This window comes from Cygnus atratus, chromosome 7 (genome assembly GCF_013377495.2).
Source record: "Cygnus atratus isolate AKBS03 ecotype Queensland, Australia chromosome 7, CAtr_DNAZoo_HiC_assembly, whole genome shotgun sequence".
Lineage (NCBI taxonomy): Eukaryota > Metazoa > Chordata > Aves > Anseriformes > Anatidae > Cygnus > Cygnus atratus.
Window position 1 is genome coordinate 28,780,270 of NC_066368.1, and position 26,654 is coordinate 28,806,923.

The 26,654-nt window shown below is 37.6% G+C and overlaps 2 protein-coding genes across 10 annotated transcripts in view; one reads left to right on the plus strand and one right to left on the minus strand.

The window, feature by feature from the left end:
- The window catches only part of FAM13C (family with sequence similarity 13 member C), a 51,865-nt gene extending 27,978 nt beyond the window's left edge, over nucleotides 1-23,887 (plus strand). The window contains exons 7-16 of the mRNA XM_035543701.2: nucleotides 220-285; nucleotides 4,958-5,168; nucleotides 6,083-6,221; nucleotides 9,194-9,275; nucleotides 11,025-11,236; nucleotides 17,646-17,729; nucleotides 19,642-19,737; nucleotides 20,939-21,135; nucleotides 22,262-22,363; nucleotides 23,149-23,887. Of these exons, the coding sequence (XP_035399594.1) occupies nucleotides 220-285; nucleotides 4,958-5,168; nucleotides 6,083-6,221; nucleotides 9,194-9,275; nucleotides 11,025-11,236; nucleotides 17,646-17,729; nucleotides 19,642-19,737; nucleotides 20,939-21,135; nucleotides 22,262-22,363; nucleotides 23,149-23,272 (1,313 nt within the window). The 3' untranslated portion in view covers nucleotides 23,273-23,887. The remainder of the gene's footprint in view (nucleotides 1-219; nucleotides 286-4,957; nucleotides 5,169-6,082; nucleotides 6,222-9,193; nucleotides 9,276-11,024; nucleotides 11,237-17,645; nucleotides 17,730-19,641; nucleotides 19,738-20,938; nucleotides 21,136-22,261; nucleotides 22,364-23,148) is intronic.
- A 973-nt stretch (nucleotides 23,888-24,860) lies between these two features.
- PHYHIPL (phytanoyl-CoA 2-hydroxylase interacting protein like) overlaps nucleotides 24,861-26,654 on the minus strand; it is a 122,251-nt gene continuing 120,457 nt past the window's right edge. For all 9 annotated transcript variants that reach the window (XM_050711933.1, XM_050711934.1, XM_035571414.2 and 6 more), the window contains one exon: nucleotides 24,861-26,208. In XM_050711933.1, coding sequence (XP_050567890.1) covers nucleotides 25,674-26,208 — 535 coding nt within the window. In that variant the 3' untranslated portion in view covers nucleotides 24,861-25,673. The remainder of the gene's footprint in view (nucleotides 26,209-26,654) is intronic.

Here is a 26,654-nt window from a genome sequence, read left to right on the forward strand (position 1 = left end):
TGATACCTGTTAAAAGAGCAGAAATGAATGTCTGTAGTCCTCTGTTTTTCTGCAAAGGAGTGGTACTTTTCAGACAGATTTTAGGAATCCCGATTCCTTTATTTTCAGTTTAAGTCTGTAATTTGTTCAAGTAAATTTATGCTCTTTATTTCCTGCGTCTGTATTGTGTGAGATCATCTGCCATATCGTGTAATTCTATTTTTGTCATTCTTTTGTCAGACCAATATCACTTCATTTCTGCTATTATTGATTTTAGCTTAATGCATCAGCAGAGAGATAGTGAAGGTGAGTTTTACAGCATGTGGATTTTAATCATTCATGAGGCTTTATTTAAAATTACCAATGTGGGCAAATTGTGGTGTGTTATCTTTCCCTTTTTCCTCAATATGGAAATCAGTCCTTGCAAATAAATAGCACTAAGGCTCTGCTCTATTTTTGTCAGTTCATAGCTTGTAGTCATTGTGCTGGCAGAGTCGTGATGCTCAGTAGAAGAGGAATCACTGTTCGTGAAAAATAGGTCAAAGGCAATATGACTAATACATCTCATAGACAAGTGACATGAATACACAAATACCTAAATTGTTGACCACATATGGTCAAAATTAAGGCAGATAGGTAAATAATCCCTTTGCAATTGACATTTAATGTCTGAATAGATGCTAGATTCAGAACTTATTTCAGAAACTGTTTGCTTGTAATTTTCAGCAAGAAATAGCAGCAAGTTATTTACCTAAAAAGATCACAAATTATAGTATTCTGCTTAAGATGTTCTACAGTTTGAGGTTTGCATTGGGCAATTAAGAGAAATGGTACGTAGAATCCAAATTATTATAAGACAGAAGGAATGTAAAGAACACTAAATATCCTGTCGTACTGGATCTTCATTTTTTTAGCTTAAAAAATGGGTGGTTTTGCACAGTGAGGCAAACACCTTAATGGCTCTTGGATACAGGTATTTAATTTTGCAACAGTGCTATTCCTTGATGTGGATCTGAGGCAGAGACAAATCTGTGTGTATGTATATATGTGCAAAAATGCACATTTTGCAGCTTATCCAAAACCTGCCCTGACTTTTTCCTTTATGGCAGGGTGAGTTTTATTTCCTTTTCCTGTCATTTACTGAACTATTTTGTTCTGTTAGTTTCGTAATACATTGCTAGGATGAATTGTTAGGCTTCCTTTGATTATTTTGATTATTTTTTCGCTTTTGATTTGATTCTGTTTTAATTTAAAGCGTTCGTGAACCCCTACTTTCTATCTCTTATGTGCCTATCTCCCTCTACACATGTGAATATTGGATGATGTAGCATTTCTCTCTTGTAGTTCAGAGCATGCTCTGTAACTCGGGCAGTTCAAACTTGTGCTTTAGATAAAGCTTACTTATTTAATGGATTTCAATGGATTCTCCTTCGTGGTAACACCTGTTTTGTGGTTAGTTTGCTTGTTTTTAATGACTTTCTATTTTTTATAGATGGAGCTAGTTTTAATTCTGTCTCTTAAATTACTAATGAAATCTTCTGAAAGATGCAGTTTAGGTACAGTTGCCACGTGGGACTGTTTGTTATTTCGGGTTGAACTTGGACAGAAGTCCAGAGATTTGCATCAGGCTAGAAACAAACTTTCTAGAGGATGTGCCATATATACTATGTCACTAGTTATTAGCCTTTGCTTAGTGAATCAGGCAATAGAAAAAAAATTATTTATAATGTACAGATGTGTTATTTTAAATATAAACATGACTGTGTAGTGCATTTCATTTCTGTTGTTTCATGTCCCAGACAACAAAAAATTCAAAAAACATATGAATTTATAAGTGTGGTGAATGAAGCCAGAACAGTTTAGTAAAATGACAGGCTATTTCAAGACACAAATTTTAAGTGATTAACAGTAACTCTTGCTGAGAAATATCAGCAATTTCCAGTTTACTTTTGGATATGGAAAAAACTTGAATTAGAGCTGGCAAAATAAGACTATACGGAATTGCAAGGGGGGTTATTAAGAAAGGTTTTTTAAAGGGAAAAAAGAAAAGCAGATTATAAGTTAGAGTTTTGCATTCAATGCATCTGTGGTATAGTATGGTCGGGACTAAGACAGTTCTTGGGTCCATACCAAAGTGGTATAGTTGCATTAGTTTGCAAACTTTAGTGGAGCAATGCTGTCAGGAGGACCTGGTGCCAAGGAAGAGGAAGGGCCCTGGCCTTTGGGAAATCTACCTGGCAGGAAGGTTGTCTCCTTTTCATCTTGCTAGCTGGATGAAAGGACCTCCTCAAATGTTGTGCAGCTCCGTTTGTTTCATTTTACACTGGGGTTGCTCCAGCCACTACTCGTCCTTTGGATTTACCTTGCAGAAGTGTTTAGTTTTGAGGGCGTCCTGTTTTGTAATTTCTGAGACTGGGTTTGGCCTACTAAAATGGCCTGGTTGTAAATGTGCAAAGGGGCAAATGTCTGTGACTGTATGGTTTATCAGTAATACAGACTGCCTCCTGTAAAAGGAGAATTCCTCAGTCCACTGGAAATCGAAGTTCAAATGCTGGAAAATTTTCTTCTGCCCCTATCATATACAGACTGGCTGATTTTTTTAACATCATTTTCCTTTCACAATATGGAGACTGCTACTTAATATGACTATAAAATAGTGTCTTCATTTTATTAAGAGAGCGTAAGAAATAAATAGTGAAACTATTCTTAGCCAACATACTTCACAGTGATTATATGTTTATGGAAGTTCGAAGATGGTGAAATAAATAAAAAAAGCCTGTTCCTTCTCATTGACAGTATTATTTTTCACAAGTAAAAATATAAGAATAAATATATTTTTTTAGTCTTAAAGACTAGGGAAAGATTAATTGCCAGAAAGTAACAACACTTTTGTTTGCAGAACAGCTTTTATTCTAGTCTTTATCACTGTATGCTGTCTGTGTAAATAATTTCCTTTGACTGGTACAATATTGTACCCTTGCCTTCTCCCAGATGCCTTTCTGGATCTATCTTTGGAAGGACTTGAATCTCATACTCTGTTTAGAACTTTTGGGAGTTGCTCTCGTATCTTGGAGAGGTGAATCTGACCTACAGATCAGGAAGTACCTAGAGGAAAAATGCTAGGTTAGAATTAATGATCAGCTACATAGTCTTATTGTGAAAATGCTTAAAATAATTATAATTAATTATAATCAATGGTGCTGTTAAAGTAAATGAGCTTAGAGGTACAAAAGTCACACATAACTTTTGCATGACTTAAACTAAACTGTGATTATACAAGATACAGTTGGACTTTTGTTGTTGGCAAAGCAAAAACTGTTGGATACTGCCTGATAAAATAATATTTTAGGCCATTCTAACTATTATTTTTGAAATCAATAGTTGGTTTTTATGAAGGGTGCCATTTAGAGCCAGTTTGTCCCCAGTGCTCCGGTGCAGCAATAAGGAACTTACAGCTTTAGAGTCTATTGGGCAGAGGTCAGAAGAGATATATTAAAAAAAATCCATTAAAATCCTAAAGAAAATAACTGCTCACTGCAGGATTGTCTTGTCCTATGCAAAAAGGTGAAAATGCAAAGCAAGTGAAGATGAAAGAACTTTTTTAGACTTGCCTGCTCTTCTGGGAGTAAATCCACGTACAGTTGTTCTTCTGTGTACTTTTAAACATTTATTTAATAAAAAGATTCTGTGAAATGCATTAAAGTGCATGCTATATTACAAACATAATACTGACTAGAAATAGCATGCATGCTGCCTGGAAATATAAAATAATTGATATGAATTTAAAGGCTGTATGTATATATGGTTTTAAAGGAAAAAATAATGTAGCTGATGTAAAATGTTTTGTACTATGGAAACTGACATAGAGGAATCTGAGAAGGAGCACTTTCTTTGCTTTAACATATACTTTTTGGTCTCATGGGGAGAGCTTTTTATGAGGATAAGGAGTTTCTCCATAGAAGTATAATCTGTTTTCAAGCAGAATTATCTGATAGTGAAAATATCAGCTAGGTTAGATTATCTTCACCCATTTTACCCACTGAGAGGTGAGGAAGAAGATTCAGTGGTCCTCCCTATTAGTATACCCAGGAACAGCCAAGGGAAGATGAACACTTGGTCTTCCATGGAGGTAGGCTCTGTAATGTGCCCATCAGTTTCCGTGTTAGCCATGAGTAGAATCAGTGTGATAAGGTTCACTAGTTCCTACTTTTTCAGACCAGAATAAATTATTTTGATTTCTAGCTTGACCATTTCTATAAAACAGATCTTACCTTTTGAAGCACCTGAGGTGAGGTTTCCATTTATAGTCAGACAGTATTAACGTAGTATTGTTACCGTGACTCCTCCAAGTAGCAGTCACTGTACATTACCTTGAATAACTACTGTGAATGTTATTTTTTGTTATTGCTGTTTCATATCCAGTGTTCTTCAGACCCATATGTATGTTATTGGAAAAACTTAATGAAATTCTCCAAGATACTGCAAGCAACACTAGGGATTCTTAGCATCAGGAAATACTGTATTTCTGTTCTGGTTTTCTCTTGACCAAGGGACAAAATGCTAAATTACAAAATTAAGCTTGTTTTGTATATTTATCTTCTGCTTCAGGAATGTGGCTTTCAAAAGCATAGAGATTTATAAAAATTTAATTAATGCTTCTTTTCCGGGAAACTCTTCATCTTTATATTATACTCCATAGTTTACAAACACAGCCACCTACCTTCTCTTCTGGAATTTAAAGATACTGTATGTCAAGTCAGTAACTGTCCTTTCTATTTTCTTATCCTCAGTGTTATGTTCAACCTGCATGTGGTACTTTGTTCAACTATTTGCTATGTTTACTTTGACTACTTAGTCTTTTAATACTTCTGTATGTATAGATTTGTATTTATCTGAGTAACTAAATATCTTGTGAATGACCTTCAATACATATTGTTTTATGTGTTTTTTTGTTGTTGTTGTTTGTTTGTTTTTCTAGAGCCTTTACCAGCCCAGAGAGACTGGCAGAATGACATGGACAGCAGCCCACAAGAACATCACTCCCTAGGGACCAGTCGACTGCTGTATCACATTACTGATGGAGACAATCCTCTTTTGTCACCACGCTGCTCTATCTTTAGCCAAAGCCAGAGATTTAATCTAGACACAGAGTCTGCCCCTTCTCCACCAAGTGCTCAACCTTTCATGACGTAAGAAAATATATTTTAATTTTTACATATATTAAGTACAATGCATGATCTCTGACTCTTCAAGTGTCTCAGTTACTTCTATGTCATAAATAAGAAACTTTCATATTATAGTGTATTTCAACATGGTTAATTTGCAATACCGGAAATGGGATCTAGCATTTTCAGTAATAACACAGTACAATATTGTTTGAAGACTTTGTTAATTATAGTTAGCAATGACAGTTTTAAAGGTTATTTAGTAGTTAGTCTCATAAGTGAACTTAAGGTAGAGGGAATTATCAAGGTACTAAATAATAAAAAATTCATCTGTAATAAAACTATAGCTTGTGTCATTCACTAGGTATGAGGGGAGTCATAGAATATATGAACAGTCCATATCAGAAACCAGGGTATGAGTTTCAGTCAGGAACCACACTTTCATAAAAGCTTATATACATAACTCAGTCAACTGTGTATAAATAATAATCAGATCTATTGACTTGTGATTATAAAAAATCAGAAACTAAATTGCTTTCAAAATGCTTATTCCCAGTAATAAACTCCCTGGGTTTACTTTTACAAATCATGTTATTGTACCTGGAAGATTTGTGAAGTAAGATGCTGCTGTTAAATGGAAATACTGGATCAGCTTGTGACCTACTAAATTAAACTTGAAAAATATTCAAAAATCCCACAATTAATTAAAAGAGAGAGAGAGAGAGAAAGAAGGATAGTAAACCCATTACTATATCCTAGGGGTAACCTCAAGCAAAAGCAATTATTTTATACTTACATTGTAAAACTGAAACTAAACCTGTGAAAGAATCTACCTGCAAATTCCAAAGTGCTAAGAAAGTGTTAAGTATGCCTGAAAAAAGGCACAGTCCGTTTTAGCCAGTTCTTTTATCAAACTGCTATGTATTCGGCTTTTTCAGACCAAGAAGTTCTTCTAGATGTAACTGTGAAGAGTGCAAAGAACCACAAACAATAGCACAACTTACCAAGCATCTTCAGAGTCTCAAGAGAAAAATCAGAAAGTATGAAGAAAAGTTTGAGCAAGAGAAAAAATACCTGGTAAGGTAATCATTGAAAAGATAAAGGGAAATACTGCAAAAGGCAGGCAGGAATCCCAGTGTATTTAAAATTATGCAAAACAAATTATGAAATTGGAAAATAATTAGTGAGGGAATGTATTTCATCATCTTTCAGTATATTCAGTAGTGCAGAGACTAATTTGCATTTCCTTTGGATTATCTTTGTTAGAAAATATGCATCTTCTAGCTGTGTGAGAAGTGCAAATCAGTTAAACATAGCTGATAGGCTTGTGAACCAAAATGGTTCAAAAGATGAAAAGCTACTTATTTACTTTGTGGATGAAGTTATTTGCTTGGAAACTTTTGTTCTGCCATGCAGATTCCTTCTTTCAGGCAGATTCCTGTAAACCTCCAAAGCATAATATCCAATAGAAGTTGATGTAAGAAATAAGAGAAATAGGAATTGTGAGATGTTACTGACGGGGGATGTTTGAGGCTCTATGCAGTGTATTGAAGACCATTGGTCATTATCAAGCTAGTTCTGTGTAATGTGAATTGTGTCATATAAACATATAAAATATCCATGATGCTAAGATGTGTACAGTATGAAACAGGAAAATTTGTGATATGTTATAACCATGTTAAAATGAAAATGGAGCAAATTGTATTATTACCTTGTGATCTCATTAATGCCTGCAAATCTAAACATACATCTGTGAATTGTACTGCCCTGTGGTCATCACATACTCCTAGGAGTAAAATTTCATATTGAAATAGTCATCACAATGTGAAAGAAATTATTTCAGAGGCTTTATTTTGCAAAACTTCTTTGCCATTTAAAATATCTGAGTTTTGAAATTCCAGTGCAAATTGATTTTAATCTGGAAGCATTCTAAATGCATAGAAAGAACTGATATACAAACCTTTTGTTGTTGCTTGCTTTTGAAATCACTCTGTTGCTTTTTTTTTTTTTTATTTAATTAGTTAAGCAGTTCAGTTGAAATGTTTAAAGTGTTGTTTCCCAAAAGAGTCCCTGTTGTAAAGCAGTTAAGGCTTATCCCTGCAAGGGATGGAGTGCTTCAGTTAACATCCTGCACATCACTTAGGAACCTGACCAACATTAGGTATTTGACCAGTCCTTTTGAAGTCACTTAGGTTACTTATCCAATTAGTCAATGAAATGGTTTTTTTGGAATCAGAGCCAAAATATTCAGACCCTTGTAGTGCTGTGCCACAATGAGGAGAGAGAAGCCATGATAAACTCATGCTATGACCAAGCCAAATTTTCTGTGCAACACTAAGGACTAACACTAAGCACTAAGGAGCTTGGATGTGCGCAAGTCGATGGGGCCAGATGGGATGCACCCGAGGGTACTGAGAGAACTGGCGGAGGAGCTGGCCGAGCCGCTTTCCATCATTTATCAGCAGTCCTGGCTATCGGGGGAGGTCCCAGTTGACTGGCGGCTAGCCAATGTGACACCCATCTATAAGAAGGGCCGGAGGGCAGACCCGGGGAACTATAGGCCTGTCAGTTTGACCTCAGTGCCAGGAAAGCTCATGGAGCAGATTATCTTGAGGGTCATCACGCGGCACTTGCAGGGCAACCAGGCGATCAGGCCCAGTCAGCATGGGTTTATGAAAGGCAGGTCCTGCTTGACGAACCTGATCTCCTTCTATGACAAAGTGACGCGCTTGGTGGATGAGGGAAGGGCTGTGGATGTGGTTTACCTTGACCTCAGTAAGGCTTTTGACACCGTTCCCCACAACATTCTCCTCAAGAAACTGGCTGCTCGGGGCTTGGACTGGCGTACGCTTCGCTGGGTTAGAAACTGGCTGGATAGCTGGGCCCAAAGAGTTGTGGTGAATGGAGTCAAATCTGGTTGGAGGCTAGTCACAAGTGGTGTCCCCCAAGGCTCGGTACTGGGGCCGGTCCTCTTTAATATCTTTATCGATGATCTGGATGAGGGCGTCCAGTGCACCCTCAGTAAGTTTGAAGACGACACCAAGTTAGGTGCGTGTGTCGATCTGCCCGAGGGTAGGAAGGCTCTGCAGGAGGATCTGGATAGGCTGGAGCGATGGGCTGAGGTCAACTGTATGAAGTTCAACAAGGCCAAGTGCCGGGTCCTGCACCTGGGGCGCAACAACCCCAAGCAGAGCTACAGGCTGGGAGATGAGTGGCTGGAAAGCTGCCCGGCCGAGAAGGACCTGGGAGTATTGGTTGATAGTCGGCTGAATATGAGCCTGCAGTGTGCTCAGGTGGCCAAGAAGGCCAACAGCATCCTGGCCTGTATAAGAAGCAGCGTGGCCAGCAGGTCTAGGGAAGTGATTGTGCCCCTGTACTCGGCTCTGGTGAGGCCGCACCTTGAGTACTGTGTTCAGTTTTGGGCCCCTCGCTACAGGAAGGACATGGACGTGCTCGAGCGAGTCCAGAGAAGGGCGACCAAGCTGGTGAGGGGTCTGGAGAACAAGTCTTACGAGGAGCGGCTGAGGGAGCTGGGCTTGTTCAGCCTGGAGAAGAGGAGGCTCAGGGGCGACCTTATCGCTCTCTACAGTTACCTTAAAGGAGGCTGTAGCGAGGTGGGGGTTGGTCTGTTCTCCCACGTGCCTGGTGACAGGACGAGGGGGAATGGGCTAAAGTTGCGACAGGGGAGTTTTAGGTTGGATGTTAGGAAGTACTTCTTTACCGAAAGGGTTATTAAGCATTGGAATGGGCTGCCCAGGGAAGTGGTTGAGTCACCATCCCTGGAGGTCTTTAAAAGACGTTTAGATGTAGATCTTAGCGATATGGTTTAGTGGAGTACTTAGTGTTAGGTCGGAGGTTGGACTCGATGATCTTGAGGTCTCTTCCAACCTAGAAATCTGTGTCTGTGTCTGTGTCTATGATATAGCGGAGCTGGAACTATGGATATTTTAGCACAGTATGTGGAAAGGTTTTAATGCGTTTGTGCCTGTTTTTTTCTGATTGTGTAATCCTTAGTTCTCTTTTTTTCTTCCTTTTTATTTTACATTCAGCCTTCACATGGTGACAAAACTTCAAATCCTGAAGTTCTAAAATGGATGAATGATTTGGCCAAAGGTCGCAAGCAGCTCAAAGGTACATAATAGCATCTCATTTCACTTTCTTGCTGAAGCATTTGGAAGCAGCATGAATGCACCTGGAATATTTTAATGTTAGTTTTCTATTCTTAATGCTCGGCTTATTTTTCACTAGTGCATGACAATAAGTCTCTTAATGACAACAAAGGTATTAGGTGACGTGACTTGCCTTGATTCCTGATGGCAGGGGTTAACATTAAGTCAGTCAATCCTCATAACAAGGGTAAAAAGGGGAAGGGGGAAAAGACGTCATCTGTCCCTCATAAATGTCAATATTCATGTAAAAGGCAATGTTATTGAGAATATTTTCTGACTGTGTATGCTGTTCCAAGGTCACTAAAATTAACGTAAAATACTGAATGAGAGAGGTAAAAGTTTCCTTGTACAGAAGGAGCAAAAAGTTTCTTTAGGACTGAGGTTACATAGCTCTAAAGCTTTTATTTATTTGACCATAAAAACAGATCTTTCTCTGCATTTGATCTGGTCTTGGGGGTCAAATTTTGCCCTTGACTGTCTGCACACAGCTCCATTAATGTCTTTGGGTATATCATGTGCTTGCCCTCAGAGAAAATGTAGCCAGGATTGATTGATTTTTTTAAAGGCTATTTATAAATTACCTACATCTTTTTTTTTTTCCATTATAAATGAATTCTCACTACTAATTAAATCCTAGTATTATGTTTCATATGTGTTTTGGATATAGTTGAGAATGTAGATGTAGACGTTGTTATTTTGGTAAATAAATAATTAAAAACTCATCTTTTAGTTAATTTCTGCTGGAAAGTTCTCCCAAGGCTGCATAGTTATTAGATTCTTTTTTCCTTGAACCTTGTGTTATAAATTTAGGAAGAGCAAATGAGAGGATGTGGCCAAACAGCATATTTTACTTTCTGAAAGTTATCTCTCTGACTCAGCCATCCTGTGAACACCCTTGATTGTATTACCCTGAATAATGACACTGATTTTAAGTGAAGCAAGATCTGTAATGTCCATGAGACAGGTACAATTGAAATGGAAAAACACTCAAGTTCTCATAAGTCTTTTCTCAAGACCGTAAGGCTCATCCATTCTTCCTACCTCTTTGAGTTTAATAAAAATTAATACTTTTCCCTGCAAGCTTGGCCTGTGTCCTTAGACTGTCACAGCTAAAACAAACAAACAAAAACATTACTGCATAGATTTCAGTAAATTTAACAGGTGTGGGGCGAGCAATTTTCTGCCTTGTCCAAGGTCCTGCACCAGCCAGGTATGAGCTAGGAAGAAAGCCTGCTTTTATGGGAGCTACTTGGGGGAGTGAGAGGTCTCTGCTTCCGCATCCTTACCCCCTGAAGAAAACAAGCCTTCTACAAATACTTTGAAGCTCTGTTTGTCCTTTTGAGTCTTTTTCCTAACCTTATTCCAGCTGAAATTCTGTGCTGATTCCTACCCTGACTGCACTCATTAACCCAGAGCCTTTTCAGTCCTCCTTCATGGTAACTTACACCTTTTATGTCAAGGATGGGTTTGGAGAGGTAACTATGTGCTTTCCTAAGTGTCATTGATCTAGATACATCTCATCCTTCATTGGATTTTGCTTTAACCAGTTAAAAGATGTTCCATGCTGAAGCAAAGCAGAATTACTTTCCTACACAGCTGTGGTGTAATAATTGTATGCAAAAAGTTGGGATGCTTTTTTCTTATGGTGTTATAGGAAACTTCTTTTCAAATATTTCTCACCTATTTACTTGCCAAATAATTTGCCTTTCAGAGTTGAAACTCCGAATGTCAGAAGAACAAAACCGTACCTCCAGAGCACCCCAAAGAAATGATCATTGTGAAAGTACTGGGACCTCTAAGGAGACTGGGATGCGGGAGGCTACAAGCATGGAACCAGCTCCATCAGTAGAAGAAACCATGGACGGTGTACTGAGACGACTAAAGGAGAAAAGACAACACTTCAACATTCCAGAGACTATTAAGGTATTTAACAAATCTGACTCTTTCTTTCATAGCTTTATCATCTGAAGCAGATACTAGTTGCTGTGTAGCTGTATTAGCCTACTGTACCACAACAGGACTGTGTTGCTTACAGCCTAAGATAGCGGCTGTGTTACTCATGGGAGATGGAGATACCTGCTGCTAGCTAGCAAATTCTCACTGTCACAGGAAAAAGCATTTGAAAAGTTACTCCTCCCTCTGTTGAATCAATACTGGTAATGTATTGAGGCACAGCAGCTGCTGCTCCTGCTTCTCTTGCAGAGGATCTCCCGAAGCAGGAAGTTAAGGGCACTAATTTATCTTGATGGGTATGGGTTTCTGCCTTCCAAGTGGGAACACGTCGGGCTCTCTTATGAAGGCTGAAAATGGCAAAGGCTTTGAAAAGGGAATGGGAGCTGGGAAATGGCTTTAAGAGCAATTGAGCAAGCATTTTCAAAATGCATATGCTGGTGGGTGTGCATTCTGTGCCCTCTGGCACTGCAGTGCATTTTCTCTTTAACGAGATGGGAGCTCTAGTGCAGTTTTCTGAAGTGATTTTTCTCTGAAGAGTTGCACAGAAAATCAGTTGCAGAAGGTTTTTTTGAATAGCGCCAAGCACTTTTAACTCAGAGATGCAGGTAAAGAACCATTTGCCACATGTGTTTGGAACCTGCGTAGTTGAGGTTGTGTGCATGTGAAGTGCGTATTCTGATGCATCAAAGATGGTGACTGCAAATGTGATCTTATCTTGAGTCCACGGAAACTGCATGTCTAAAAATGTTCCTCAAGTGTCAGCCCTGTGTTCCCCCAAGGCATGCCTGAGGCAGTGGCTTTGCTTTTAAAAGAATAGCTCTGTGCTGTTCCTCCTGAGGAGCCTTAGCTGGAATAAGGGACCAAGACTTCTCCAGTAAACTAGTTTTAGAAGTCACATCCAAACCCAAATCAGACTGCTCGTTGGCTCTAGTAGGACTTTGTTCTTATTCCTGACCGCCCATGGACACCTAGAGGACTCATCGTGGACAGACTGGGAGGCTTTTTCTGGCTCCTGTATATAGGCTGAAACAGTTAGTTCGTTCTTACTTGTATAAAAAAGTGCATTTTTCTCACTCTTTCATTGCAGGATTCAAATACACCCAAGGGTTCAAATGCTCCCAAGCATCTTCTAATGGCAGGAAGGTGGCTTCAGCTTTGGTTCCTACATGGGACCCAAAGGTGCCTCCTTAGTAGACAAGTAAACCAGCAGGTCTGTTTGGTGGATCTCTTCCAAATATTTTTGAAGCAGAGGAATTAGGAACATGTGCAAAGTAATTTTGACAGTAAAGGTCCCCTTGCACCTGAGAAAAGCTGAAACTGTCTGCCCAGTCGATAGCATTAAGATCACATGGATAGCACAACCATCCAGGCTGCTCTGCCCTTCTGATCTGGTACATTTACTTGTGTTGATATTGCCCCTGCTCTTCCACATTCTCAATTGTTCTCCTGAATTTAAGAGACGATTTCATATTCCATGAGATGTGCCGGGCATCTAATTACTTTTTTTTCAAACTAGTACCTAGTTTAAAATTCTGCTGTACCTCCATACTCTTGGGACATTTTAGGATCTGTATAAATCTGTTGTTCTGCAATACCTATTTTTCACAAAAAGAGTAGTTTAGTTTAGTTTAGTTTTACTATTTTTTACCACCAAATGATATTGCCATGCCTAGTGCTGTATATCTAAGCATGACAACAAATTCTGTTCCCAAAGGTTCTTGAAATCCAAACATTGACAGTAACATCTAGACTGTGGCTGCTGAAAGAAAAAGGGGGAGGGGTTGAGAGAGACAAAGAGGAGTGAAGAAGAACAAAATGCTAAACTATGCTGGAACATTCTAACACTAAGAAATGATTTTGGTTCAATTTCAATAGCAGAAGGTACACAGCAGAGGTAATTTTAAATTTATTTTGTTTTGGTTTTATTCTTGGTTCTTAATACCCAGTTACTGTCTGAAAATTAGAACCGTGTAAAACTATGCCATGCTCTGTAACTGAAATTTTGAGTTCTGCATACACGACGGACATTTTAAATCTTTTTTTTTATAAACTACATTTTTTGAAAACTTGTAATGGAAAAAGCGTTGTGAGAAAACGAAAGACAACAACAAAAACATACAGTTCTGTATATAGTCCTAAAGCCCCAACAGTACAGACTGTATGAAAATATTTTTAGTTGTTAAAATTTTTGTTATGCAAAGAATCAAATCAGATGACTCCAAAACAGATGTCAATGAGGAAATCCTTTCTAGAAAACCTCTTTTACAAGGAAGAGGGTAAGTTGGCTGTGGGTCTCAGTCACTGATTAATTGGACTTCTCTTTATTTTCCGATTGAGAACATCCTAATTCTGTGCAATGGCAGTGCTGTCTTCAAAGTTTCTCATGAAGAATTCTGTAATGTACATGAATTTTTTGCAATAGTTAATATTTTCAAATTTTTTAAAGGTTCATTTGCACATTTTAATTTATTTTCTTCCAGCATTCCTGTAGAGAGAATTTGTGTAGAAAGAATTATCCATTTGATAGTAAAGGTGTTTGATAATAGTTATATGGAATCACTATGGAACAGAGGCTTGAAAAGGAGTAATATGAAGCTGAATTGATTTATTTCAAGATAATGTATTTCAGTAGATCCTTATGTTTAACATTAATACGATTGATTTTTATTTATGAGTGATCTGGGACTTTGGGGGGAGAAAGAGCTTTACAGCAGTGGTGATGCGAAATGAATCAAGGATGTCAGCTAGTTACAGAAAAGATCAAAGGCTTCATTTAAGCTACATGCAGCTGTGCTGTTACTGTAGATAATCTTTATGTGAAATATTTTATTTTGTATATAACTTTTAGACCCTGTACCAGAATGTGAACTGGATTAATAGTAATCTAAATAGTAGCTTTTTAGCTTTTTTTCTTTTTCTTTTCCTTTTTTTTTTTTTTTTGGGGGGGGGAAGGGGCGGGACTTGTGAAACTGGGCTTGGTAAATATTTCACTGACTGGAATTGACAATGGGATTCATAGATCACAGAATTTTCATTTTTAGGCCAAAGATGTGAAATCACTTTGAGGGCCATTTTATTCATCAGATATTCAACAGTCATCCTAACAAAAAACAACAACAAAAAAAGTCAAAAATGTGAGGAAGGTGGGACACACAGAAGGGATATAAGATCCTCAATGATCCAATATGTCTAAAAATGACAAATCACAAAATTTGAATATGTAATAGCAGAATGTGGTTCTCAGAACAAAACATCCCCTCCCCTTTCCTCCCCCAAAAGCCCAAGTAAAGTTAGTTATTCAATTAGAAGACTTAGGGAAAATAGATATTGACCTGTGAATGATTCCGTAACCCAAAAAGGGGCAACGACTTGTACTATCACTAGCTCCTGGTATGTCTATGGGAGCTGGTGGTTTATTTATATATTTTCTTAGATTGTTTACCTTTATGTATCTGTCCTCTCATTATAGACCCATTTCAGTTAATATTTTCATGGGCTATAAAGCAGCTTTTGTTTAAATTAGCATTGAATTTCATGTTGCTGTGTACAGCCTACAGTCCTAAGATGTTCCAGACAATTCTGGAGTTTGTGATTCCAGTAGCCTTGTCTGATTTTGTTCAAGCCTAGCTGAATACAAACTTGTCTTGAGATTGCTAATGAAATGATCTAATGAAATAAGCCCAAATGCTAAACGCTCTTGAGATTGTTTCTCATGTGTAAAATCAATATTAATGATCACTCTCTGTTTCCTCCTAAGCATTCAGCTGCTTCAGGCTTAATAGTTTTTAAAAGAATTAATCTTGTATTAATTGCAGAACTAGCAATAAATAAAATAGGTAGCTGTTTTATAATACTCCAAAATTCTAGTTAGCAGCTCTTCCCTTAATGTGAATGGCAGATAATTTTGGAGTGAGTCACTCATGCAGATCTTTAAGAACAAATGTGATTAGAGGTTCTGCACTGTTTTTGCATTCGGGCAATAAACAGAAAAGGTCATGTTCCTGACGAAATGAATTGCAAGGCTCTCCTTTGGTATTTGAAAAGCATTGCTTCTTCAGGGTTTGATATATATTTGAAAAGAAGACGCAAATGATTAAAAATACTTCTCCAGTTTGTCAATAAATAAAACCTAGTCATTGACTTCCTGCAGAAAGGTATCCTCACACCCCCACTCCATTCTTCTGCACATTACTTCACTGTGGTGGATGAGCTCTGCTCCAAACCTTTGAACACTTGGCCCTAACTTGTAGAGAGATCTGTTGTGATCTGGCACAGACTGCAGGGGCTCAAAGGGTTCCAGTAAATGGGGTTACATCAGGCTGGTGGCAGTCACTAGTGTGGTTCTACAGGGCTCCATTTTAGGGCCCTGTATCAGGTAAAGGTTCTCCACTGAGAGGGTGGTCGGGCACTGGAACAGGCTCCCCTGGTCAGTGGTCATGGCACCAAGCCTACCAAAGTTCAAGAAGCATTTGGACAACGCTGTCAGACATAGGGTTTGGGTGGTCCTGTGTGGAGGCAGGAGTTGGACTTGATGGTCCTTCTGGTTCCCTTCTAACTCAGGATATTCTGTGATTCTGCGAAAATTACATTAGCTTCATGTGCTCCTTGTTGTTTCAACCCAGATGCAAATGTGCACCTGTCAGGAACAGATTTTCTTGGGAGGAGGAGGAAACTGAGAGAAGAGCAATAGCAGCTAAATACTGTGTTCTCTGCACCAAACACCTATATTACTGTATCACCACCACTAATAAATCACATTGCCAAAAAAAATCATTCCTTTTTCTGCTACCAGTGCTTTATATTGTGATTTTGAACAAAAATAAACTGCGTCACTTGTGAGTCTTCACTTCAGAAGGAATCCCATACTTGTGGGATCGGTAGTTGTTAAGCATTCAGCCCAGGAGAGCAAAACAGGTGTGACTGGGGATGAAGCCCAGAGCTGCTCCCATTGTTAGTACAGTGCTGCACTTTCTGCAGCTTCTCCATAGCAGTTCTACAGATGCACGCTATCCAGATGAATTTCCTGCTAGCTGATCGAGCTATTGTTCCCTTTCATTTTAAGGATAGCACCTTTTTCTAGTATGTTCAACTTTGGAGGGTTTTAACCATGGTATCACAATGTTTGGTTACTTAAAGATTTCATTGTAAATCTATCATTCCACTCAGTAAATGTGTTGTGTTTGCGTAGCTGAAACTTCTGTTTTTCATCCCTTACCAGCCAAGGCAAATCTACTTCTCCTTCTCAATGAATAATTAAGAAGTTGAGCAATGTCCTCTCTGCATTTTTGCAAGTTTTTAAGTGTTGTGTCTAGAATGATTTTGTTGCAATTATTTGTTGCAACTAAATCATATTTAATATATAATAGAGAATTGTATGATTTACAAACTGATCTTGCAAATAGAAGCGAGTAACATACTGTTCTCATTAACAGCTTTCTCCCTAGGATGGATGAGAAAAGTACTTCTTTAATTTTTCATTTACTACAACCATTTCTAAACATTACCTAAGCATCAGAAAAAGTTCTAGGAAAGTACTGATATCCATGGGACCTTAGTGTCAATACATTCCACTCACATGCTGCAGTCTTTTTTGTGAGCCCACCTTCCCAAAACCCAACCCACAAGATACACCCCATATACATTCAATCTGGTTGTGATAGTCAAGCAAAAAACTCTGCTTTTTTAGACTTTCTGTCAAGCAGTATTCCCAGATACTTTTTTTTTTTTTTTTCCAGATACAGGCTCTGATCCAGCAACTCGTGAAGATCATTGCCTTATTGAATAAGACCATAGTTTGTACCCTTTGAAGTTCTCCAGATAAGGATGCAATGTTTTTTCATTAGCCTAGTATCATTTCCTAATTTTAAGCTTGTTTAACTGCTTTTATAGAACAGTCATTTTGAAAAAAAAATCAAGGAAATAAAATATTAGATCATCATAGAATGACAGTTAACAGGAAGATTCCAACCTTCCAGTACATTTTCATTTTTGCATCTTTCTACAGGAGAAAGAGTACAAGTTCTGGCCACAAAGACTCCACTTTGGTGAGACAAAGTAAACACAGTATATTTCTCACTGGTAAACGCCTAACCTAAAACCTACTCTATTTGTTGGAAGTACCTCTATAGATTTCATCAGCTCTGTATTAGGCCTTGAGTGGGTAGGTAACGTATTCGCAATCCATTTAAAACGTCAGTCATGTAAGTTTGGACTCTGTTCTTACCAAGTCAGTGCCAAGTCCCTGTTGATCTGAGGGTGGACAGAAACAGAATTCAGCATTAATGTTTATTTGGGGAGCGCAGGTTATTAAGCAAATACCTACCTGTACCCTTGTCTTGAAATCCTGACTCATAATTTCATACATAACTTTTTTAAATAGGATATGACAAAAAAGCAAATGGCTTTGGAAAAAATCAATCTTCAGAAATGCCTACTATATTTTGAGAGTATTCATGGACGGCCTGTAAGTATACCATGGAAAGATAGGTAAATTAAAACTTAATTTAATTTCACTACCAAGTATTTTTGGACTCATGTATTAAATATGTTTAGATTATTTTTCCATGATTAACATAATGTTAGTTATTTCAAACTAATTTTCAGATATAAATTACTGCTTTATGAATTTGGTTTATATTAAAAAAAAATAAAAAGGCAAGTTTCGAGTGGTCCTGTATCTCTCCTCATGACTAGAAGTTGCAGATTTTGATGATAAAAATGGAGAATTATATATCCATATCAGACTTGGCTCATACATACTGCAGCTGTGCTACAGCATACAAAAGATTAGAATATTTAGCAGAAAGGTTTGTAGGGCAACATCAGCGATGAAATAAAAAAATAAATAGCCTGTCATCTGTTTTCCTTTTTTTCACAGCAGCACTTAAAAATATTAATTAAATCATTTCAAGAACTCTGTATTAAAGGGTTTTCAATGCTGAATGTAGGTACAAAACAAAAAATTTCCAACATTGGTGAGATGATGATTTGAAAATGTGTCTATGCAAATCCCTGGAATTCCTATTTGATGTGGAGGAATGTCTGTATTCTTATATCTGTTTCTGTTTCTGCCTTGTAATTGTTGTGGTAGAGGAAATGTGGAGTTGCACCAGCAAGTGTCCAAAAATATGCCAGCTCTCAAAATTACCATGATCTGAATCTGATCTCTGTGCATCTTGGATAAAATAATTTTTAATAATTAATAAGCCTCTTTAGGCTTTGAATGAGAGCTGAGGGATGGAGAGAATATGTAGGAAGGGTCTGAAGAAATGACTTTTCCTAAGGAGAACAAGAAAGAAATGAGTTATTAGTGCTATATAAAAACGACTGAGACTTGAAAATCCAAAGATAGAGAAGAGAATAATGGGGCATGCTCTGTAGCATGGAGTACAGAGAGGGTGTTTCTTCCCAAGGTAGAGGCAGCTCTAACCATCTGAGAAAGAAAATGCTAATTGCATAAGGGAAGAGATGATCAGTGATGCTAAGCAGCCATGCAGCAATCTTGGATCTGCCAAACAGCTCTGACTTAAGGTCACAGAAAGCTCAGAGACAGGCAAGAATTTAAAGCAGGGAAATGGAAGTTAGAAAAGATTTTTACATCTTTTGTTGTTCCCGAAAATAAGCAATCTGTAGACTGAACAGTTAGAGTTGCATACTTAAATAATCATGCATTTTAGAGAAGCAAATTTTAATATTTGTATCTATATTAATGTATTTTCCTGTGTGAAAGGGCTGGAGATTCTGCGTGCATCCTGGTCACCAAGAACAGCTGGAGAGTGAGGTCAGCAAGGCCTAAGCTCAGTGTCAAGCACAGGCTCTGTGCCCAGTTCAGAGCTGGCAGGGCCCAGGAAAGAGCATCTCCGGAAGCTCATGTTTGGTTTTAAGACATGCAAGGATGACAGCTTACAGAGTGAGTGCCCAGGCAGAGGCATTCTGGTGAGGTTAGCCAACAGAACAGGTGCATCTCTGCTTTCAGAGAGTTGTCCCAGGGAGGAAGCAGAAAAAGGATTTTTCACAATGCATGAACATTGACTACTGAATACTCAAGACTTAGTACTTGAAATGTTTGACCTAGCAGGCCATGACATACCTTTCCATTTAACAAGTATCATTCCCTATCATTATCAAAAGGCTAATTTGAATGGAGTATGCTTGGCTGGGATTACAAGAAAACTACCAGAAACTTAACCTACAACTCAGATTTAAGCTAAATTTCTTTTTAGAAATTGTTTTTGTGCTGTATACTACAGTTCACATGGAATCCCTATGGAAGCAAAATACACATTAGTATTTCTAATACTTTTCTCAGCTTTACAGGAATGTATTTATTTATTTTTCATTTTGGAGAAGTATATTTTATTACGATTTCTCTTTAGGTAACTAAACAAGAAAAGAGTCTTATGAAGCCTCTTTACGACAGATATAGAATTATCAAGAAGCTTCTTGCAACTCCATCTTTGATCACAACAATTGTAAGTTGGAAAGAATTCATAGCCATTGTGAAGAAAATGTGCTGAATGCAGTGTTTGATTTGTACCTGTATGCCAATTTAGCAGCAATATAACTAGTGCTATTTAAAGAATCTGCTTATTAGTTAAAACAGTGTTTATATTTCAGCTAGATCAAATGCTCTGTAAAATTCATCTTCCAACCATACCGTAGGTTGTAATGTAAGGCAGCAGTTCTGGAGGCAATTGTTTCAAATCACTGGGCAAGAGATCAAAGGCTGTCAGTTTTCTGCTGCAGCTGATGTATGCAATATAAAATGAAACCTATCATAAAGCAGTATACTGTCACTGTAACTAGCTGCTAAATTTTGTTAAAAAAAAAAAAGCTTTTATTAAAGATGTAGCACATAAATATCACTTGTAGTACTTTGATTAATAATATATCAATGTAATTTAACAGTAATGGTCTCACTGTGAGTAGAGGTGGTGGAGTTTCAAATTTGGTTGGGTTGATTTTAAAAATTACGAACTATTGTCCTGCTAGAGGTCAGTGGAGCTTTAGATTTCTTTGAAAATCCTGGTCTAAATCCTTAAACAAGTGCACATGGACACTTCATTTCAAAATTCAACTGAAGGTAACTGAAGGTGTTACTTAGTTTTTAGGAGCTTCGCTCCACAATTTCACATTTAAACCCTCATTTCAAAAGCCCAACTTTTCTTACGAGGCTGAAGGAATGTGGGGAAGGCAGCAACATCAATCTGTTTTAGTAGTTAACATTTGTAGCTATAAAACCAAATGTAAAATGTCTACTTCCAATGCATGTTATAGCCATAATTTCTGGGCTTAATAAAAGCATTAGATGGTATTTAAGAGCCGTACAAGTTCTAGCAGGACTGCAGTGTTTGCGTAAACACAGAGTGCTCTTTATATCATTTCTACTTGTAAAGGCTTTTGAGTAAAAAGAAAATCGATGGCTGGGAGGTACTCAGAAACAAGGTCAGCTTCTGTCCTGTTTAGCCATAGTGAACAATACCCAGTAGCTCAGCAAGCCCTATGAGAGTTCTCATGAACTCTCAGGTAGAATTGGGTAGAGCTTTCAATATCTGTGATCTTTCAGTGAATATATCCAGGAAATTAACATCTAATTCTTTGTGTTGTCATCCTATTAGTTGTTATATTGTAATGTAAATGACTAATTTGATACTGCTTATATTTTACAAGCAGGAAGAAGAAGACTCCGATGAAGACCGTTCTCAAAGCAGCCATGAGCTATCATCTGGTCCAATATCTTGCCTCCCTGTTGATGAGCATCTGTGTTACTCTCAGGAGGAGAGCGAGCCTGCATATGTTTCACCTCTGGATGAAAAGAAAGTTTTCAGACAAACAGCCCTGTCTATGTCCAACTTACATGAGGCAACAATGTGAGCTCTGTCTTTTTGTCATGGATGTTTTAAAATATTTTTTAAAGAATTTGCAAATGAAGCATGAGCTATACTTGTTAGATAGGAGAAATACACATTATATATCCATGAGAGACCACTCCATGTGTGTAAAATCTTATTATTCCTTGCAGTGAGGGTATTTATTGGTGTCTGGATACCCAGAAAAATTAACAACACTCTCCTGCTCTCCATTAAAAAACAAAACATAAACCTCCTCCAGATTTGTATTTAAAAATTCCAGGTTGCGTGAGGCAACAGGTCTCAAGATGCACATAGGCTGTTATTACTCAGCTCTGAATATGCTTTCCATGACCAGGTATGTTCTCATAACATATGGGCTATTATCTTTTTCTCAGGTTTTGGTTGGTATCACTTAGATGCATACATTATAAATTGACTAGGTTCTACCAAAAATGAGAGTAAATTAAAGTTTTGTTTTTCTGTGTAACACAACTATGTATGCAGCAGTGTGCTCACAAATTCTGTGAAGATATTTCTGTGTGTTGTGTTCTTAGGGAAAAATATAGTAGGGGATATAGCAAAACAAACAGAATTATTTCTCTGCTTAAAAAAAAAAAACTTATTCTCCAAATAATACCAACTAAAACATATCCTAAAAGAGAAAAAAAAATATTCTGGGTACCACTGGCAGTATTACTGAATCACAGTAATAGCTGGTAACAGTTGCTTTTCAGAGTAGGGCTTTGCTATTGACTTTATTTATTAAGAGCAAGAGAATGTAAGGAGTTTGCTGTAAGCCACTGAGCCCTGTCAAGTCCCTTAACTCCACATAGGACTGAGCCCACTAACAAGCCTCAGTCCTGAAAAGCTTTTCTTGCCATGTTGTCCACAGAGTCTCTGCCTTGACTTTATTAGAAGGGTGAGACTGACAGTAGTAAATGGGAAGGAACACAACTGTTTAATCACGTGATTGATTGTACAAGCAGTGATATCCGTACTTGGAGGGATATGTTAGATTGTTTGGGGGCACTGAGATGAGCACCTGCCGTGGCCAACAGCGGAAGCCTGACTATTGCCCAAAACCATGGCTTTTACAGGGATCCCCGGTGCATGGGGTTTTCATGGTCTTGCCTCTGTTTTACAGGCCTGTTCTACTTGAACATCTCCGAGAAACAAGAGCAGATAAAAAAAGGCTTCGCAAGGCTCTGAGAGAGTTTGAAGAACAATTCTACAAGCAGACAGGAAGGTAAATAAACCAACTTGACAAACTGCTTCGCCTTTTCCCCTCTGGGCACCTATGCAGACATGTTTGTTTCTACTAGAGCAGGTACTCTTAGGTGAGCAGGCCAAAGAAAATGCAGTCTGGGACTGGAAGGTAACGGAGGTGACAGGTCGTCTCTGTGGAGATGGCCAGCTCCCTGTTAAGTTGAGGATGTGGACATCCCTGATGGCCATCTGGCTCTGGGGATCTTCCCAGAATATGCCTGTATTAGACATAAACCATGCAGCATGTCAGCACAGGATCTTCCTGAGGTGTAGAGAGTCTGCTAAACAGGCTTCCTGAAGATGTCAATCTCTAGGGACTTCACTGGGAAGTTTGGCCATCTCTAAAAGGCTACACATAAAAAACTAACTACTGTTTCTTTCACCCATAAATATTACTTTTCACTTTTTGGTCGGCTTCCTCCCATTATTTAACAAACTTTTGCTGAAAAGGTAGTAGTCTGGTAACAGTTTTCAAAGCAATGCCTAATAACTAACTTCCCCTTAGAATGAAGTAATTACACTTGCATAGCTGACTAGAAAGAAAATTACCTGATATAGGAAATGTTAATATTTAAAATCCATTTCATTTCTGTCTATGAGAGGTTGTTTTTGTTTTTTGGCCCTGTCAAATTAACTTTACTCACCTACTTCTAGGAAAAAAATATATATCTGACCCCAACCTCATTAGTTGTTGCAGAATTCACTTTAAGGACTGTTTCTCTGTTTAGTCATAGAAGTGATTATACTTTTATTTGCTTTTAATAGGAGTCCTCTAAAAGAAGATCGTGTACCAATGGCAGAGGAATACTCTGAATACAAGCACACAAAAGCCAAAATCAGGCTCTTAGAGGTTCTCATCAGTAAGCATGATGTTTCCAAAACAATTTGAAATTAATGCAATGAAGTGGTGGTAGTCTCTAGCAAAACAAACAAGAACAATAACAAAAAAAAAATGAGGCAGTTGTCTTACAGGTCTTGGTCTGCTGCACAATTATTTGACACACTGAGATTTTTTGATGCACTTTACCAATTATACAAGCTGGGATGAGCGAGGACTGCAATATACGAGAAAATTATTAAGTGCGGGTGAGTGAACTATAGTATATATATATTTTTTCCTTTTGAAAAAGCCTTGAAGTGCACTGTGAAAATGTTAGAAATTAAAAGGCCATTGAAGTATTGTTCAGACTCAGTTTGACCTGTTCTTAGGTTTAAAAAGTGTGAGGAAATGTTCGCCAGGTTTCTAGTATATCTTAGTATTTGGTAACGTACCACACATTTCTTAGCAGGATTTAAACGCACTGTAATTAACTATTGCTGTTGGTTCTCAATGTGCTGATTCGCTAGATTAAAGGAACCATGAGCTTAAACCAAACAAACTCACTCATGAACATACACTGGCTTTCAAGACAGAGTTGCCATTCAATTCCAGTAGCTTCAAAGAAAGGTGCGTACACAAAACCAGTGACAGGATTTGGTCTATAATTCTGGGAGTAGAGCAAAGTGATGTTGCCTATGCAAAAAAAAAAAAAAAAAAAAAAAAAAGGAAGGCAGGAATATGACTGCCAAATGGAGATAGTATATATATATATATATACATTTTTTTTTTTAGAAATAAGAGCAAGCATTTGGCAAAATAAACAGGTAGTCTACTGGTAAGAGTAACACAAAGGTACTGGATGCTGTCCTTTTCACTATGGTTTACAGGACCTGGCTTGTGGTACATAAAATTCAGTAAATAGGTCAACTACATGCTAATTTTCATTTCTGTATTGAACTTTTGCACTTTGTTTTGCCTGATGCTAATTTGCTTTTCTAATTACCAAAGCTTGTTTAGAAGCATGCACTTTGTAAAATGTCAAACTATTTCCTGTGTTATAAATTACCACATATATATATATATTAAAAAAAGACAAGACTAGATTATTGCATTATGCTAAGATATTTTGGATAAAGTACATGGTATATAATTGAGTGTCACAGTTATCTGATGAGGAACGCTAGACTTCTCATTTACTATAAGATTATAAAAAAGATATTTTTCCATTGGAATTATGCATCTTTCTTAACTTTCAGAGCACCACACTTTGTAATATTAAGGATTTTTTTTTCACTATTTGTGATAAACCATTTGTGTTGAAAGTGAACTGTTAACAGAAGGCTTATCAACATTTTTGTACTGCAAATGAAAACCAGGGCTTCGGGGAAATACCCATCCCAGACATAAAGGAAGGAAGAATGAAAACAGAAAAAGGGACTTCAGAAAGTTGAATCATGTTTAGTGTTCTGCTTTAACTGTCATTTTGTATTGACCACATATTATAAGCAACCTGTTTTCTATCTATCTTGGTAAGAAAAATTTCATTTTATAAAGCCTATTATGTACTAACCACGTTTGTACTTATATTGTATGTAATGGCTCAGCATGATTTTGAAGATGTACGTACCTGTTTTCAAGTAGCTTGGAGGAAAAAGTATGACGACTAAAAATGATTTTTTTATTTCTTAGAGGTTTGTTGTTTCAGTGTACTGATTTAATAATTTGTAACTTTTATGAATCAAAATGGTCTCCTTCGTAAATCTGTTTTAATTAAAGTCATCTAGAGCAACAGGAACAGATACAGAGCTATTTGAAGTTTACAAACTACATCTTTGATAAGGGAAAATGATTTCATGACATGTATACAATTGATATTAAAATGTGATCTATATATTCTATATGATTGTATAATATTTTATACAACAGTACAAATAAAATATTTTTCTATTGTATTTATTATGTCAAGACACAGTTTCTGTTTTCAGTTAGCTAATATAAATAACATAAATAACACTGTCAAACAATACGTTGTAAGTGCTGACATTTCTAGGATTTGAAATTTAAATCATGCTGCAGTTACAACTTTTCATGCTGTTTGGAGTTATCCCAGTATTTGTTCAGTAGTTAAAATGAATGCATATTTAAACACCATTATAAGCTGTTATTTTTGTTTTGCTAAAGCAGTTTATATAGGATTTTGTTACGTTTGGCAAGAAACAGAAAACATTTTTTGCAGCATCTAGGTATAAATGGTTGCCAGAAAAAAATAAATCCAGGACTTCTAATCATTTAAAGCATTGGGTGAACAGAAGGGAAGGAGGGAGAGAAGAAATACTAAAAATGCTATTGGAGATTTTGAAGACCCATGTTTGCTTTTGGTGACAGTGGCATGTGCATGCTTCTGACAAAAATGTCTGACTATGGAAATGGGCAACAGAGATTTGAAGGCTCCTAAGTAACGAGGGAATTTTTAACGTCCAACACTGATATTGCAGGTCTTGCAGCTGGGATCTTTCTTTGCATTTGCAGTAGACAAGCTCATTAGTTGGTGACCAGTAATTTCTGCAACTGTGCCGAGGGAGAGATCCACAGGATCAGTGTAAATTACTTCCAGAATAACATCCTGGGCATGATGGTAAACCATTACACCATCTTCTTCATCACAGGTCAGAAATTTATTATCTTTTATATTTAGTTGAGGAAGGCGCTGCTTACAGAATTCATCTCCTGGTGATCCAACAGGGGCGATAACGAGAATAACGTAGTGGTAGGCTGTGTACATGCAGTAGAAGTCTCCAAAGTACAAGTTAGTATTTGGGTTGAAGAGTTTTTCAGCTGCAATCTCAAACCTGTATCTTCCGTATGGTGAATCCTGTGGTGGTTTCCCAGTGTTAAACTCAGTGTTGCAGCTAAAGAAGATGCCTTCCAACTTCCCGCTGATTGGAGAGCCATGGCTGCCACTGTTATCCTTAACAGAAGGCTGCAGAGCATTCCCGTGGTGCTCTCTACAAATGAATGACTGCTGTTGTTTATTGTGTAACACATTAAGAGAGTGGTAAGTTAGGACTTCATGCTGTTCAGTAACAGTACAGAAGAGACACAAAGGAAAACCATTAACTGAGACCTGTGGTTAGTGTCACGATTTTCAGACCAAGAAACGCAAGTGAAGCCAGACTCGGAAAGGGGTAGCGTAACTCCGGCTCAAGGGAAAAAAATTGCATTTCCAGTCTACCTGCTCTGTCAGCTGTGAGCTGGCTCAGTATTATATGAAAGAAGGCAAACAATAGCACAAACCAAAAAAGTCCCCAAAGCACCACTAGCTTCCATTAGCTGATCTGTTCAGCTTGCCACTAAAATTCTAACAATAAACATATTTCAGTTTAATCACGTGTTGAAAAGTGCAAGTGAATCTCAGTATGCTGAACCTAGTGTTAGTTAATGCATATTTTTA